Below are 13939 nucleotides of genomic sequence, written 5' to 3' on the forward strand. Positions count from 1 at the left end.
GCATCTCTCTTTTTCAGGATTGAAATAAACACTGATCTCTTCCAGTCTTTTGGCCACATATTGCTTTTCCAGATGGCCAGGCACAAAGCTGTGATTGGCAAGTGTTAACATTTCTGTTGGTATTCCATCAATTCCAGGAGCTTTTCTCCTTGGTAGTTGTTGTAGTGCCCATACTACCTCATCCTCAAAAATATCCATTTATAGTTCATCCTACCCTTTTGCTTCAATCTGTTGTTTGTTTCTGTTTGTATACAGTTCTTCTGTGTATTAATGCCATCTTTTCTTAATTCTTTGTTGGTCATTCAGTTCATTTTTATCTTTGTCTTTTATTGAACCCTTACAAGCAGTGAAGGGTGTCCGGATCTTCTTTATTTGTGCAAAGAGATCTCTTGTGCGCCCTTTTTCGTTATTATCTTCCATTTCTTTACAACGTTTGTTCCAGTATTTTTCCTTGTATTTCTGGCTGCCCTTTGGAATTCTGCATTAAGCCTTCTTGTCTTGTCTCTGTCTCCAGCAGCTTTAGCTTTTCTTCTTTTATCAGCAATTTTGATGGTTTCTTCTGACAGCCACTTACTCAATTCTGCCATTTTTTGTATGGGATGTATTACTGTGCTGATAAAATTTCTTTATTACTGTGATAAAATTTCACCATGTAAAAGCAACCAGATGTACGTCTGGTTGCCTTTCCATGGTGAAATTTTATCTATATTATATTTCCATGGTGCAGCCTTCACTTTGATGTTATAAAATTTGAGCCCGACTTAGCATTAGTAGAGGCATATAATGCAAGGAAGCAAGCTTATGCAGCATCAGCCAAAAAAAAAAAAAAAAAAAACCCTTCCACTTCACTCCTCCGTTCGTTCAAAATACATCCAGCTGAGCCTTAAATTTATTTAGGCTATCAACTTCCACAACAAGGGATGGAAGTCTGTTCCACCAACCAACTACCCGCTGGCTAAAGGCAAATTTACGCACATCTATCCTACATCTGTCTTTCTTCAATTTGAATTTATGCCGTCTCAGGTGATTATTCTGAGCAAGAGAGCATCCCATCAGCATTGAGCATGCTCAAACCATTCAAGGCTTTGTACACCTCTAACAGATCACCTCACCGGTGTCTAGTCTCCAGACACTGTAATTTGCAAAACTTAAGCCTTTCTTCATAAGAGCAACCCTTTGTTCCGTTCACTAACCGTGTTGCCCTTCTCTGTACTCGTTCCAGGAGCTCTACATCCTTCTTGAAATGAAGCCTCCAGACCCGTATACAGTACTCAAGGTGCGGCCTGACCATTGCCTTATACAAGAGAATAATCACCTCCCTATCCCTGCTAGAAAAATTCCTGTATATCATTGATAAGACACCATGAGCTACTCTTGCAGCCCGTCTGCACTGTTCAGAGAACTTCACATCTGCCTGCACAATAACCCCCAGGTCCTTTTCATTCTCTACCACTGTCAGTGTAGTATCACAGAGTTGATATGTTGCTCTGGGGTTGCTGTTTCCCATATGTAGTACTTTCCATTTGTCAATGTTAAATTCATTTGCCACCTCTCAGCCCATCTGCTCAACCTTTCCAGATCCTGTTGCAGCAGCATAGCGTCAGTAGCATCCTTAACAACCCTGTCAACCTTTGTATCATCTGCAAACTTGGACATTAAGCTTGATATACCATCATCAATATTATTTATAAATACAGAAAACAACAATGGACCCAACACTGAACCCTGAGGGACTCCACTAATAACATTAGTCCATGATGAGCAGTGTCCATTAATTACCACTCTGTCTTCTGCCACTCAACCATCCCTTTATCCATAGCAACAATTTGCCACCAATGCCACACTGCTCCAATTTGTACAGCAGTCTTCCATGTGCAACAGTATGAAAAGCCTTTCTAAGATCCAAATATATAATATCAAAGTTATTCCCCATCCAATTCTTTTCTGACTACATCATAGTATCCAATCAAATTGGTCAGGCAAGACCTTCCCTTAACAAAACCATGCTGTGTCCGAGCTATAACTGAAGTCTTGTCTAGATGATCCTGCAGTGCTTCTTTAACCAGTGCCTCCATTAATTTTCCAGGAACAGAAGTTAAATTCACAAGTCTATAATTACTTGTGTCAGCCTTTGATCCTCCTTTGTGAATTGGGGTTACATTTGCACATCTCCAGTCTGTGGATACCTCCCCTGAGTCCAAGGACGCTCTCAAAATTTTCTTGCTCACTTCCTTTGCTGCCTCCTTTAATATAACTGGATAGATCCCATCCATCACAGGTGCCTTTCTTGTATTTATCTTCAACAATTTCTCCTCCACTTTACTCTCAATTATTACAAGATCATCTAGCTCACTGCCACTGTTTACTTCACCTATGGCATTCTCCTTCCTGAATAACTCCTCATGTGTGAATGTAGATGCAAAATATTGATTTAGCTTGTTAGCTACCTGAGCAGGATCATGAACAGTTGAACCATCGATATCAAGTGGACCTGAGCAGGATCATGAACAGTTGAACCATCAATATCAAGAGTTTACATAAGTAAAGAACTCCTTGCTGTTTTTCTTTGCATCCCTTGCCAAAGATTTCTCGTAATCTGCCTTCGCCTGCCTAACCTCCTTTGTAACTTGGTTACAGATCAACTTATATCTATCATAGTCTTCTGTGTCAAATGTTAATTTATATGTATCCCATGCATTTTTCTTCTTTGCCATATGTCTCATTAGTTCACCTGACATCCATTTAGGCCTGAACCTTAAACAGTATTTCTTAGTTGGTATGTAGAGTCTAGTAGCTTCCAAGATAAGTTCTTTGAATGCTTCCCATTTTGAGTTTGCTGTTGGTAACATCATCAGTTGGTCCCACTGCATAGAATTTAAATACTGTCTCAGACCATCGTAGTAGCCTTTACGAAAGCAATAACCCTTCCCTTTACCCCTGATGGTAGTTACCTCCTTGAGTAAATCCCACTTCAGCTCACTATGATCACTGCCACCTAGTGGTTCCTGTATCTGCAGATTCTTAATGCATGAAGAATCACTACTAGTAATCAAATCAAGAGTATTGCTCCCTCTAGTTTCTTCCCGAACATGCTGATTTAGAAAACAATCATCCAATAAATCCACAAAAGCCTTGCTAGTGTGTGAGTGACCAACCCACAAAATCCAGTCAATATCTGGGAAATTAAAATCCCCCATTATAAGACTCTCTGATTTACTGGCCCACTCTATTTCCCTGTACAGTTTCTTATTATACTCATCAGAATCATTAGGCCTATAGCACACTCCTACTCTCAATTTTGATCTCCCAATGCTTATGTCACACCAAACTGACTCGACACTGCACTGTCCAGCGATGTCGACTGGCTTCACTTCCTTGGATTTTATGTGTTTCTTAACTAATAGCATAACCCCTCCTCCCTTCCTATCCTTTCTGTAGAAGTTGTACTCCCCAAATTCCAGTTCTGCATTACTTATATCTGTGTGACACCATGTCTCTGAAATCCCAACAATATCCGCCTTTGATGCTTTGAACAATACCTCAAATTCATCAAATTTATTTACCAAACTCCTAGCATTGGTGTACACGCAAGTATACATGCACCAGTTCTTTTTTTAGCTACCCTAACACAACCCATGTGTTTACTTGTACCCCAATGACTCCCAGCAGTCTCTGAAATATCCTGCATCTTACTTTCCAAGCTGCTGCTCATTCCAATAGGAACAGTGCAAGAATCACTTTCACCTCTGCCAGTGGCTACTGTTAATCTATTAATCCTTGTATCCCCTCAATCTAGCAGTTTTCCGACCCACCTACACTGCCTCGATAGCATCAGCAAACATTCTTGCACCCTTTCTATTTAAGTGTATTCCATCCCTGTAGAAGCAGTCTCTCCTGTTAACAAGTACAGACCAGGCTGAAAAAAATTCTACCACTTGAGCCTTCCAGGGCTGAATTGATCAACAGGGCTCTCATCATATAATCCCTCCTATTGTGTCTGGGCAGAATTGCAGACACTTTCGACTTTGGCTACTAAGAGTTGGTGGTCTGAGCCACAGTCTGCACCAGGTAGTGTTTTCACTGAAAAATCAGAGCTTTTCCATCTTCATGCTGAGAAGATGCTGTGGGAGTTAGGCTGAGCCATATGAAATTAGTGATATCGTAATTACAGATGATTGTTTATTAGAAAAACTTTTGAGTATAAAGGCAAGTAAGGCTCCTGGAATTGATGGCATATACCCTGTTTGGGGCTTAGAGAGGTTAGTTGATTGGGGATTTTTTTGGTGCATTGGCATCTATGGGCATAGTGCACCAGCTTAGAGAGATGAACAGGCATCCTGTGTTATCAAACAGAGTCTAAAACACTGATGGACCCAATATCTTTCTATTTTAGAAGATTTAAGAGAAGTCTGGTTGGCCTGCCACCCTAAAATCCACTCATGCACACCTTCTCATTGGTAAGCCCTGTTATGTCACTTCTGTGGCAACGAATGTGTAGATTGGTTATTTTCAAGAAGACTGGGCAGCATGAAGAGGAAAAGACCAAACCCTCCATCACTATATTATGTCTGAGTGACACATCTCCACTATTCCTACAATGTCTGCATTCTATGACTTAATTCATACTTTAAATTCATCAAATTTATTTACAATCCTCCTAGCATTAGTGTACATGCAAGCATACATGCACGTGTTCTTACTCTTGGTTACCCTAACACAGTCCATGTATTCATTTGTTCCATGATGAGCCACAGCAGGGCTTGAAATCGCAGACACCTTGCTTTCCAGGCTGCTTCATATACAAATAGTAGCAATGCAAGAATCACTTTCACCTCTGCCTTCTGCTGTAGTTAAACTATTAGTCTGTATCTCACCTATCACTGTCTTGATAGCATCAGAAAATATTCTTGCACCTCTTCTATTCAAGTGTATCCTATCTCTGTAAAAACAGTCTCTCCTGCTAACAAGCACAGACCATGCTGAGAAAAATTCTACCTCAGCTGAACTGAGCTGTAAATCAGAACAAATCTTAAAATTTTATTCGTGTACATAAACTAAAAACAACACAAGCAAAGAACAAATAAAACTTTGTGCCAAGTCTAATCAAAAAAATAACCATTATGGCAAAGGATTCAATCAGTGTGTCAGTAGAGAGTAGTCATTAATTTTGCACCTTTGCATTTACAGCACTTGGTTGCCTGCTTAAGAATGACTGCTCATATGCAAAATACGGCATATAAGCAGTCATTGATTGACTTGTTGGCAACTGCGTAATTAAGAACGACTGCCCACATGCATTATGGCACAGCACTTGGGTACATTTTGAATGCCGATATGTATTGCAGCACATCATTCCTAGTGTCATTTTAAACATAGATGCATAAAAGCAGCAAACATGTTAACCTTCATCTGCTAACATGGCATCTAAGAGATGAAATAAAATAAAATCTCCACTGGTATTCTCTAACTGGTTATGATGGATTTTCTGTTTTCATTTCGATATACTGTGAATCATGATACATTATATCTTTGCTTGGCATTTAACAGATGTCGGATGAGCAAAAGTCTACCTTTTTTTTTCTAGGCAACACTCATTATCATATGGAATTTGTGAGATGCCTACAACAGGTGTCTAATCTTGCCATATTGCTTTGATTTCTCTGGCTAAACACAACCAGGTGAGAAAAAACACTGGTATTCACATTCCACCTGCCAGATGCCATGCAAATGTCCAAGTTTCAGTCTGGAGGTGGAGGGGGATGAATTTGAAAATTCTTAAAAAAAACAGGATAAAAACCTTGTTATTGTTATCAGTTTCCCCCTCTCATTTTTTTTTTTCCAACATTTTTCAATTGAGTTTGGCAAATCAAAATTAACTGATCACCGTTTTAATTCAGTTAAAAAGCAAAAAATTATTATTTTTTATTATTAAAATAGACTGGGGGGGGGGCTTAGATAGACACTTCACTTAAATAGTGCCCTTCACTAAAATAGACATCACTTTAGCATTAGCAGGGCCATGTGATGCAAGAAAGCAAGCTTATACAGCATCAGCCAAAAAAAAAAAAAAAACCACCTTTCCCATTTCACTGATCCATTCGTTCCAAATGTTTGTCTAATTCCGCCTTGAATTTATTTAAGCTATCAACTTCCACAAAAGCAGATGGAAGTTTGTTCCAGCAATCAATTACCCACTGGCTAAAGGCAAATTTCTGCACATCTATTCTAAATGTCTTTCCTCAATTTGAATCTATGCCCCTTAGGTTTGTAATCTGAGGAAGAATCCCATCAGCTTTGAACCTACCCAATCCATTCAAGGCATTATACCCCTCAAGACCTTATACACCTTAAATAGAGTGCCCCTCTTACAATTGAGGGTGCAAGTGAGTGAAAAGTAAAAGGTGCGAAAAACTGTATCACGGTGTCAATGAGTATAGCATGGGTAAAAAAAACGTGCAGTTTCATCAATGTTTTATTGATGCCTCCGTAGCCAGGAGCAAAAGTGCATAGCACACGCTTCTTGATTAGACCGGGGTTCGAGCCCGTGACCACCAAATACGGAGGATGCAGAAAGGTCAGGAATTTACCACCGCATATCCCCAGCAATATGGCCTTAGTTGCTAATGCTCCTAAAATGCCAAATAACAAACAAACGATGCTTTATTACAATGTCCTTTAAAACAATTTTAAATGTTTCTTTGAGGGTATCGGAACATCAACATTATGAGCCAGTGGTGCAAGGAAACCCGAGGCTTATGCTGCACCAGCAAAAAAAATAAAAAATAATAATAATTCCCCGAGTTACCCTGTGTGTGAGAGAGAGAGTCAAAAGTAGAAGGGAATCACCAAGAAAGAGAAGAATGATGATATCCAGCTCAGAACCCTGGGTGTGCCAAGCCCATAATCATCAGATGTGAACCCCTGGGGTTATCCGGACAATTCAGAAAAATCTCTACTTCTAGTTGCCGCAATAAATTATCATGTATAAACACATAGCCTTAATAAAAAAATTACTTAAAAATCTGAAATATACTACAATCCTTCAAATTAAACTTCTTTAACACAGTATGAAAAATACTAATAAATAAATAATACAAATTCTAAAAAACAAATAGGAACCTACAACGGACAACACTTTATGAGTCAGATATTCGTTTGCAATGATGTGCTGCCATCTAGCAACAACGTAGTCTAACCATTATTTAAAAAATCTTAGTGATGTGTCGCGACCACTTTAAAGGAAAACATCTTTCATTAGATATAAATTTTGAATTATAATTATTTTGTCCAAGTTGTATAATCATCATTGAGTTAAGGATTTGATGTACAAAAAAAGATAAATTATTACGAAACCGGGGGTATAATCTAGTTTACGGAATAGCAATCACATGATATAAATAAAAGGTCAACAACTTGCTCCCTCTCGTTGTCAGTAGAAAGAGGTTTGTTGCGATAGTGTATTGTGTGAATTTTGGTTCTGTCTACTGTAGTTATATATTAGTGTGATTATTGAATATATTCGTTATAATTATGAGGACATACGTTGTAATTTCGGTATTATTTTTTAGTGTTGGTGAGTATTCATTTATTATTATTTTTTTTTTAAAGAAATTTTCCCTTGATTGCGGTAAATTGCGTTGAGCTATCTGGTATATTTGACTTGTCATGTGACAAAGCTACGCCTTAGAATTGAAAACTTGCAAAAAATTGTTTTAAAGTTGCATACATTGACGGTTTACATCACTACTTTTATATTTCTTAATGCATTTTTATACATTAAAATGCATATGTATTTTGGCTGTATATTAACAATTCCAATTTTCTTACTGAATATTGGACATCTCCATTCGCTAGACATTTCTATTCATATAACTTCTCGATCTTTATAAGGAGAAATAGCTATTAAGTTAATTCTCCATTCTCTGTGGGGAAACACTACAAAAAACAATTTGTATATTTCAATCTGGGGACTTAAGAGTAACTACAGTACTGAGTACATGTATTTGGGATAGCGTTATTAAATTACGAAGTTTTAGATGCTTCACTGTTTCCTATGCATAAAATAAAACAACTTATGTGGCTTGTGTAAAAATTGTCATGGGAGTGGGTCAGTAAAAGAACGGTAACATGTCCGTTCCTCGATTAACCCGTGAGCTCGGAAACCAGCGAATCGATGCTGCCTTAACCCTTAATTTTGCTAGTGCGGTAATATTCACTTATAGTCCAGAACAAATTAAACTTAATGTTTTTTTTTTCCCCGCTCGGAATCTTTTTGCTTTCATAGCAAAAGACCTGTGGACATTACTGAACTTTTAGTCATTGGGTGATAAAGAGTGAATCAAACTGATTTAGCAGAAAAAGGGCATGTTAATTAATGAACAGAACAATAGCAATTAATGGATGGCAATTCCTGAAAGCTTTATCCACTTAACTATATTTGCTTGAACATGCAATACTTTCATATAAGTTCCATGTCTGTACATGGGGAAAGGGTGGGTTTATTTCTTATGGTATTTTATATTATTCTCCAATTCATTTCACTCCAAGGTGTTTTTTTTACTGTTACAATGTATTTTCAATGGGGTTCAAATTGGCTGAATGAACAATCTTAATATTTTGGCCCTCACCAACTCTGTGCTGGGTGACACTGGGTAAAATTATTTCTAAAATGTATTTACAGTGCTGGCTTAAGTTCATCAACTAGTGGCTGTAAAGAATCCAAAGACATCACACTGATGGAAAGCTTTTTGGCCTTGATCATAGTTGAAACAGATAAACAGTTCAAGCTTTCTGCTGATGTGAAGAAAGCTCAAGCAGTGGTCTTTTGCCACTTTAGTGATCATTTCCTTAAGTGGACCAAAGGAAATGGGTTTCTTACCCATTTCATTTGGTTTCCTTGGTAAAGTTATACCAGTTTTGCTTACTGTTCAGTAAGACTTTCAGAACAAATGTTTTGTGTAGACACTATGCCGTCTCTGTGTACAGTGCCTAAGGATTCCTTACAACCTACTGCTTTATGTTGGTGTTGTTACTGATTCCTAAGCAACTAGCTAGTAGCAATCAGAAGCTGCTGGCTGGCTCCTATTTCTGAGATCAACTCATTTTGTATTAGGATGCCTTTCATAAACCAAAGGATTTAGGAAAGCTTTCCTGGATATGTGGGAGGGGTGAAAGGTACTTATGTAAAGGAAAGGGTTTTTAAAGAGTCAGTAGATCAGGAATATTGTGATGTTTAACAGCCTGTGTTACTGCCTCTGCTCAGCAGATGATATGAAGGGTGGCAGGGTTGTTAGCAACAGTAAAGACAGTATGCTATTCCAACTGGATATAGATAAAATGGGCTGAGAAGTGGCAACTGAAGTTTAACATTGACAAATGCAAAGTACTGCATATGGGTAGCAATAACTGAAGAGAAATGTACCAACTGTGTGGTACTACACAGGGAAAAGTGGGAAGTGAAAAAGACCTGGGGGTAATTGTGCAGTCAAATATAAAGTTTGCTGAGCAGTGCAGATGGTCTGCCAGGGCAGGTCATGGAGTCTTGTCAATGATATATAGCAATTTTTCTAGCAGGGACAAGAGGTGATTATCCTGTTATACAAGGCAATGGTCAGGCCACAGTACTGTGTACTCTGGCCTGACCATTGCCCACAGAGTACTGGTCTAGAGGCCTCATTTTAGAAAGGATGTAGAGTTGCTAGAAAGGGAACAAGATTGGTGAGGGGAACAAAGGGGGTGCTCTTACCAAGAGAGGCTTAAGTTCTGTAAATTGCAGTGCCTGGAGAATAGGCACCTGCAAGATCTGATTGAGGTGTATAAGGCCTTGAATGGGTTGAGCAAGTTGAATCCTGGTGGGATTCATGCTCCAACTAAGAACCTGTGGGGGAACATTTTCAAATTGAGGAAAGGCAGTTGTAGAAATTTACCAGTAGGTAGTTGATTAGCATTAGTAGAGGCATTTGATGCAAGAAAGCAAGCTTATGCAGCATCAGCCAAAAAAAACCCACTTCACTTCACCCCTCTGTTCGTTCAAAATACCTGTCCAGCTGAGCCTTAAACTTATTTAGGCTATCAACCTCCACCACAAGGGATGGCAGTCTGTTCCACCAACCACCTGCTGGCTAAAGGCAAATTTCCGCACGTCCATCCTACATCTGTCTTTCCTCAATTTGAATTTATGCCCTCTCAGGTGATTTTTCTGAGCTAGAGGAAGAATCCCATTAGCATTGAGCATGCTTAAACCATTCAAGGCTTTATACACCTCTATCAGATCACCTCGCTGGTGCCTCGTCTCCAGACACTGTAATTTGCAAAACTTAAGCCTTTCTTCGTAAGAGCACCCCTTTGTTCCATTCACTAATCTTGTTGCCCTTCTCTGTACTCGTTCCAGCAGCTCTACATCCTTCTTGAAATGAGACCTCCAGACCTGTATACAGTACTCTAGGTGTGGCCTGACCATTGCCTTATACAATGGAATAATCACCTCCTTATCCCTGCTGGAAAAATTCCTGTATATCATTGACAATACTCCATGAGCTACTCTTGCAGCCCATCTGCACTGCTCAGAGAACTTCATATCTGCCTGCACAATCACCCCCAAGTCCCTTTCATTCTCTACCACTGCCAGTGTAGTACCACAGAGTTGATACGTTGCTGTTTCCCATGTGTAGTACTTTACATTTGTCAATGTTAAACTTCATTTGCCACCTCTCAGCCCATCTGCTCAACCTTTCCAGATCCTGTTGCAGCAGCGTAGTGTCCTTGACAGCCCTGCCAACCTTTGTATCATCTGCAAACTTGGACATTAAGCTTGATATACAATCATCAATATCATTTATAAATACAGAAAACAATAATGGACCCAACACTGAGCCCTGAGGGACTCCACTAATAACATTAGTCCATGATGAGCAGTGTCCATTGATTACCACTCTGTCTTCTCCCCCTCAACCACCCCTTTATCCATAGCAGCAATTTGCCTCCAATGTCACACTGCTCCAATTTGTGTAGCAGTCTTCGATGTGCAACAGTATCAAAAGCCTTTCTAAGATCCAAGTATATAATATCAAAGTTATTCCCTGCATCCAGTTCTTTTGTGACTGCATCATAGTATCCAATCAAGTTGGTCAGGCAAGACTTCCCCTTAACAAAACCATGCTGCATCTGAGCTATAACTGAAGTCTTGTCTAAATGATCCTGCAGTGCTTCTTTAACCAGTGCCTCCATTAATTTTCCTGGAACAGAAGTTAAGCTCACAGGTCTATAGTTACTTGTGTCAGCCTTTGATCCTCCTTTGTGAATTGGGGTCACATTTACCCATTTCCAGTCTATGGGTACCTCCACTGAGTCCAAGGAAGCTCTCATAATTATGGCTAAGGGTTGGCTTACTTCCTTTGCTGCCTCCTTTAATATAACTGGATAGATTCCATCCACCCCAGGTGCCTTTCTTGTGTTTATCTTCAACAGTTTCTCCTCCACTTTACTCACAGTTATTTCAAGATTCTGTAGCTTTCTGCTAGAGTTGAATACACCTCTGGCATTCCCCTTGCTGAATAACTCCTCCTGTGTGAATGTCGATGCAAAATATTCATTTAGTTTGTTAGCTACCTGAGCAGGATCATCAACACTTGACCCATCAATATCAAGTGGACCAATCTGATTCATCCCCTTCCTTCTAGAGTTTACATAAGTAAAGAACTCTTTGCTGTTTTTCTTTGCATCCCTTGCCAAGGATTTCTCGTAATCTGCCTTCACCTGCCTAACCTCCTTTGTAACTTGGTTGCATATCAACTTGTATCTATCATAGGCTTCTGTGTCATGTGTTAATTTGTAAGTATCCCATGCATTTTTCTTCTCTGCCATATGCCTCATTAGTTCATCTGACATCCATTTTGGCCTAAACCTTGAACAATATTTCTTAGTTGGTATGTAAAGCCTAGTAGCTTCCAAGATACATTCTTTGAATGCTTCCCATTTTGAATTTGCTGTTGGTAACATCATCAGTTGGTCCCACTGTATAGAATTTTTAAATACTGTCAGTCCATCGTAGTCGCCTTTACGGAAGCAATAACCCTTCCCTTTACCCCTAATGGTAGTTGCCTCTTTCAGTAAATCCCACTTCAGCACACTGTGATCACTGCCACCTAGTGGTTCATTTATCTGCAGATTCTTAATGTATGAAGAATCACTGCTGATAATCAAATCAAGAGTATTACTCCCTCTAGTTGCCTCCTGAACATGCTGATGTAGAAAACAATCATCCAATAAATCCACACAAGCCCTGCTAGTGTGTGAGTAACCAGCCCCCAAATTCCAGTCAATATCTGGGAAATTAAAATCTCCCATTATAAGACTCTCTGATTTACTGGCCCACTATTTCCCTGTACAGTTCCTTATTATACTCATCAGAGTCATTAGGCCTATAGCACACTCCTACTCAATTTTGATCTCCCAATGCTTATGTCACACCAAACTGACTCAACACTGCACTGTCCAGCGATGTCGACTGGCTTCACTTCCTTGGTTTTTATTAGTTTCTTAACTAATAGCATAACCTCTCCCCCCATCTATCCTTTCTGTAGACGTTGTACTCCCCAAATTGCAGTTCTGCATCCCTTATATCTGTGTGACACCACGTCTCTGATATCCCAACAATATCTGCCTTCGATGTTTTGAGCAACACCTCAAATTCATCAAATTTATTTACTAAACTCCTAGCATTGGTGTACACGCAAGTATACCTGCACCTGTTTCTATTCTTAGCTACCCTAACACAACCCATGTGTTTATTTGTACCGCAATGGCTCCCAGCAGTCTCTGAAATACCATGCATCTTGTTTTTCAGGCTTCTGCTCATTCTAATAGAAGCAGTGCAAGAATCTCTTTCACCTCTGCCAGTGGCTACTGTCAATCTATTGGTCTTTGTCTCCCCCCAAGCTAGCAGTTTTCCGACCCACCTAACACTGCCTCGATAGCATCAGCAAATATTCTTGCACCCTTTCTATTTAAGTGTATCCCATCCCTGTAGAAGGATTGGTGGAACAGGCTTCCAATCTTTTGTTGTGGAAGCTAATAGCCTAACTAAAATTAAGGCTGAGCTGGACAGGCATTTGGAACAAATGGAGGGATGAAATGAGAGGTTTTTTGGCTGAGCTGCATAAGCTTGCTTTCTTTCATCATATGCCTCTGCTAATGTTTATGCAGGGTGGGTTACCAGAAGGGTTTTTTCCATGAAAATCAAGATGCAGTCAAAGAAACTTAATTTTTGACAATTCAAGAATTTTTCTTCAATTTGGTGAAGCCCTTGTGGGTAGCAGTCAATAAGATCATTATACCCATACCATGTGTTAAAGGCCCAAGTTCAAGTCTAATCAGTGAGGAGGAATTTTTATGGGCCCATTTTGTCACAGTGGGACTTGAGTTACTCTCAAGTGAGGGTAGTATGGGTTTTTGTCTGACCAAATAGATAATCTACCTCAGAACTCAATTTACAGACAGTATACATGGAGCAATAATGCTCCTAAAAACCCTACTTTTGGTGAATAATTTGGCTACCTTTCTATGAACCTGAATCCAAATTGAAAAGCATACAGCAGAAGTAAATGTATCTCCTATCCTGGAAGAGTTTCAAACCAACTATCAGCTGGAAAAGATGTTGACCTGTATTTTCTGGGACACAAGGATTGTTAATTTTGATTACCTTGCACCTAAAACTGCAATAACAGGAGAATATTGTTAATAGTTGCAGTTTGACAAAATAAGTTGGTCAACTACCAAGTGACGGGCACTTAAGACAAAGGGTCTGTAGTCATGAATGGTTAGTGTAGTATCTCAAATAGAGCTTTATGGTAACTGAAAGTTTCTAGTATCCTGGCTTGGCCTAAAATTGAACTAATGAAAACATCTATTTGAGTCTTTCCAGTTGTGAATGACAAGGGTG

The 13939-nt window shown here is 39.3% G+C and overlaps 2 protein-coding genes across 3 annotated transcripts in view; one reads left to right on the forward strand and one right to left on the reverse strand.

The window, feature by feature from the left end:
* The window catches only part of LOC150091086 (COP9 signalosome complex subunit 9), a 59545-nt gene extending 52371 nt beyond the window's left edge, over nt 1–7174 (reverse strand). For both annotated transcript variants that reach the window (XM_090374187.1, XM_090374179.1), the window contains exon 1: nt 7124–7174. The gene's annotated coding sequence lies outside the window, so the exon portion shown is untranslated. The remainder of the gene's footprint in view (nt 1–7123) is intronic.
* A 255-nt stretch (nt 7175–7429) lies between these two features.
* Lamp1 (lysosome-associated membrane glycoprotein 1) overlaps nt 7430–13939 on the forward strand; it is a 55163-nt gene continuing 48653 nt past the window's right edge. Inside the window, exon 1 of the mRNA XM_090374200.1 lies at nt 7430–7573. Coding sequence (XP_090230326.1) covers nt 7531–7573 — 43 coding nt within the window. The 5' untranslated portion in view covers nt 7430–7530. The remainder of the gene's footprint in view (nt 7574–13939) is intronic.

Source organism: Mastigoproctus giganteus, chromosome 1 (genome assembly GCF_048544385.1).
Source record: "Mastigoproctus giganteus isolate SK-2022 chromosome 1, ASM4854438v1, whole genome shotgun sequence".
Lineage (NCBI taxonomy): Eukaryota > Metazoa > Arthropoda > Arachnida > Uropygi > Thelyphonidae > Mastigoproctus > Mastigoproctus giganteus.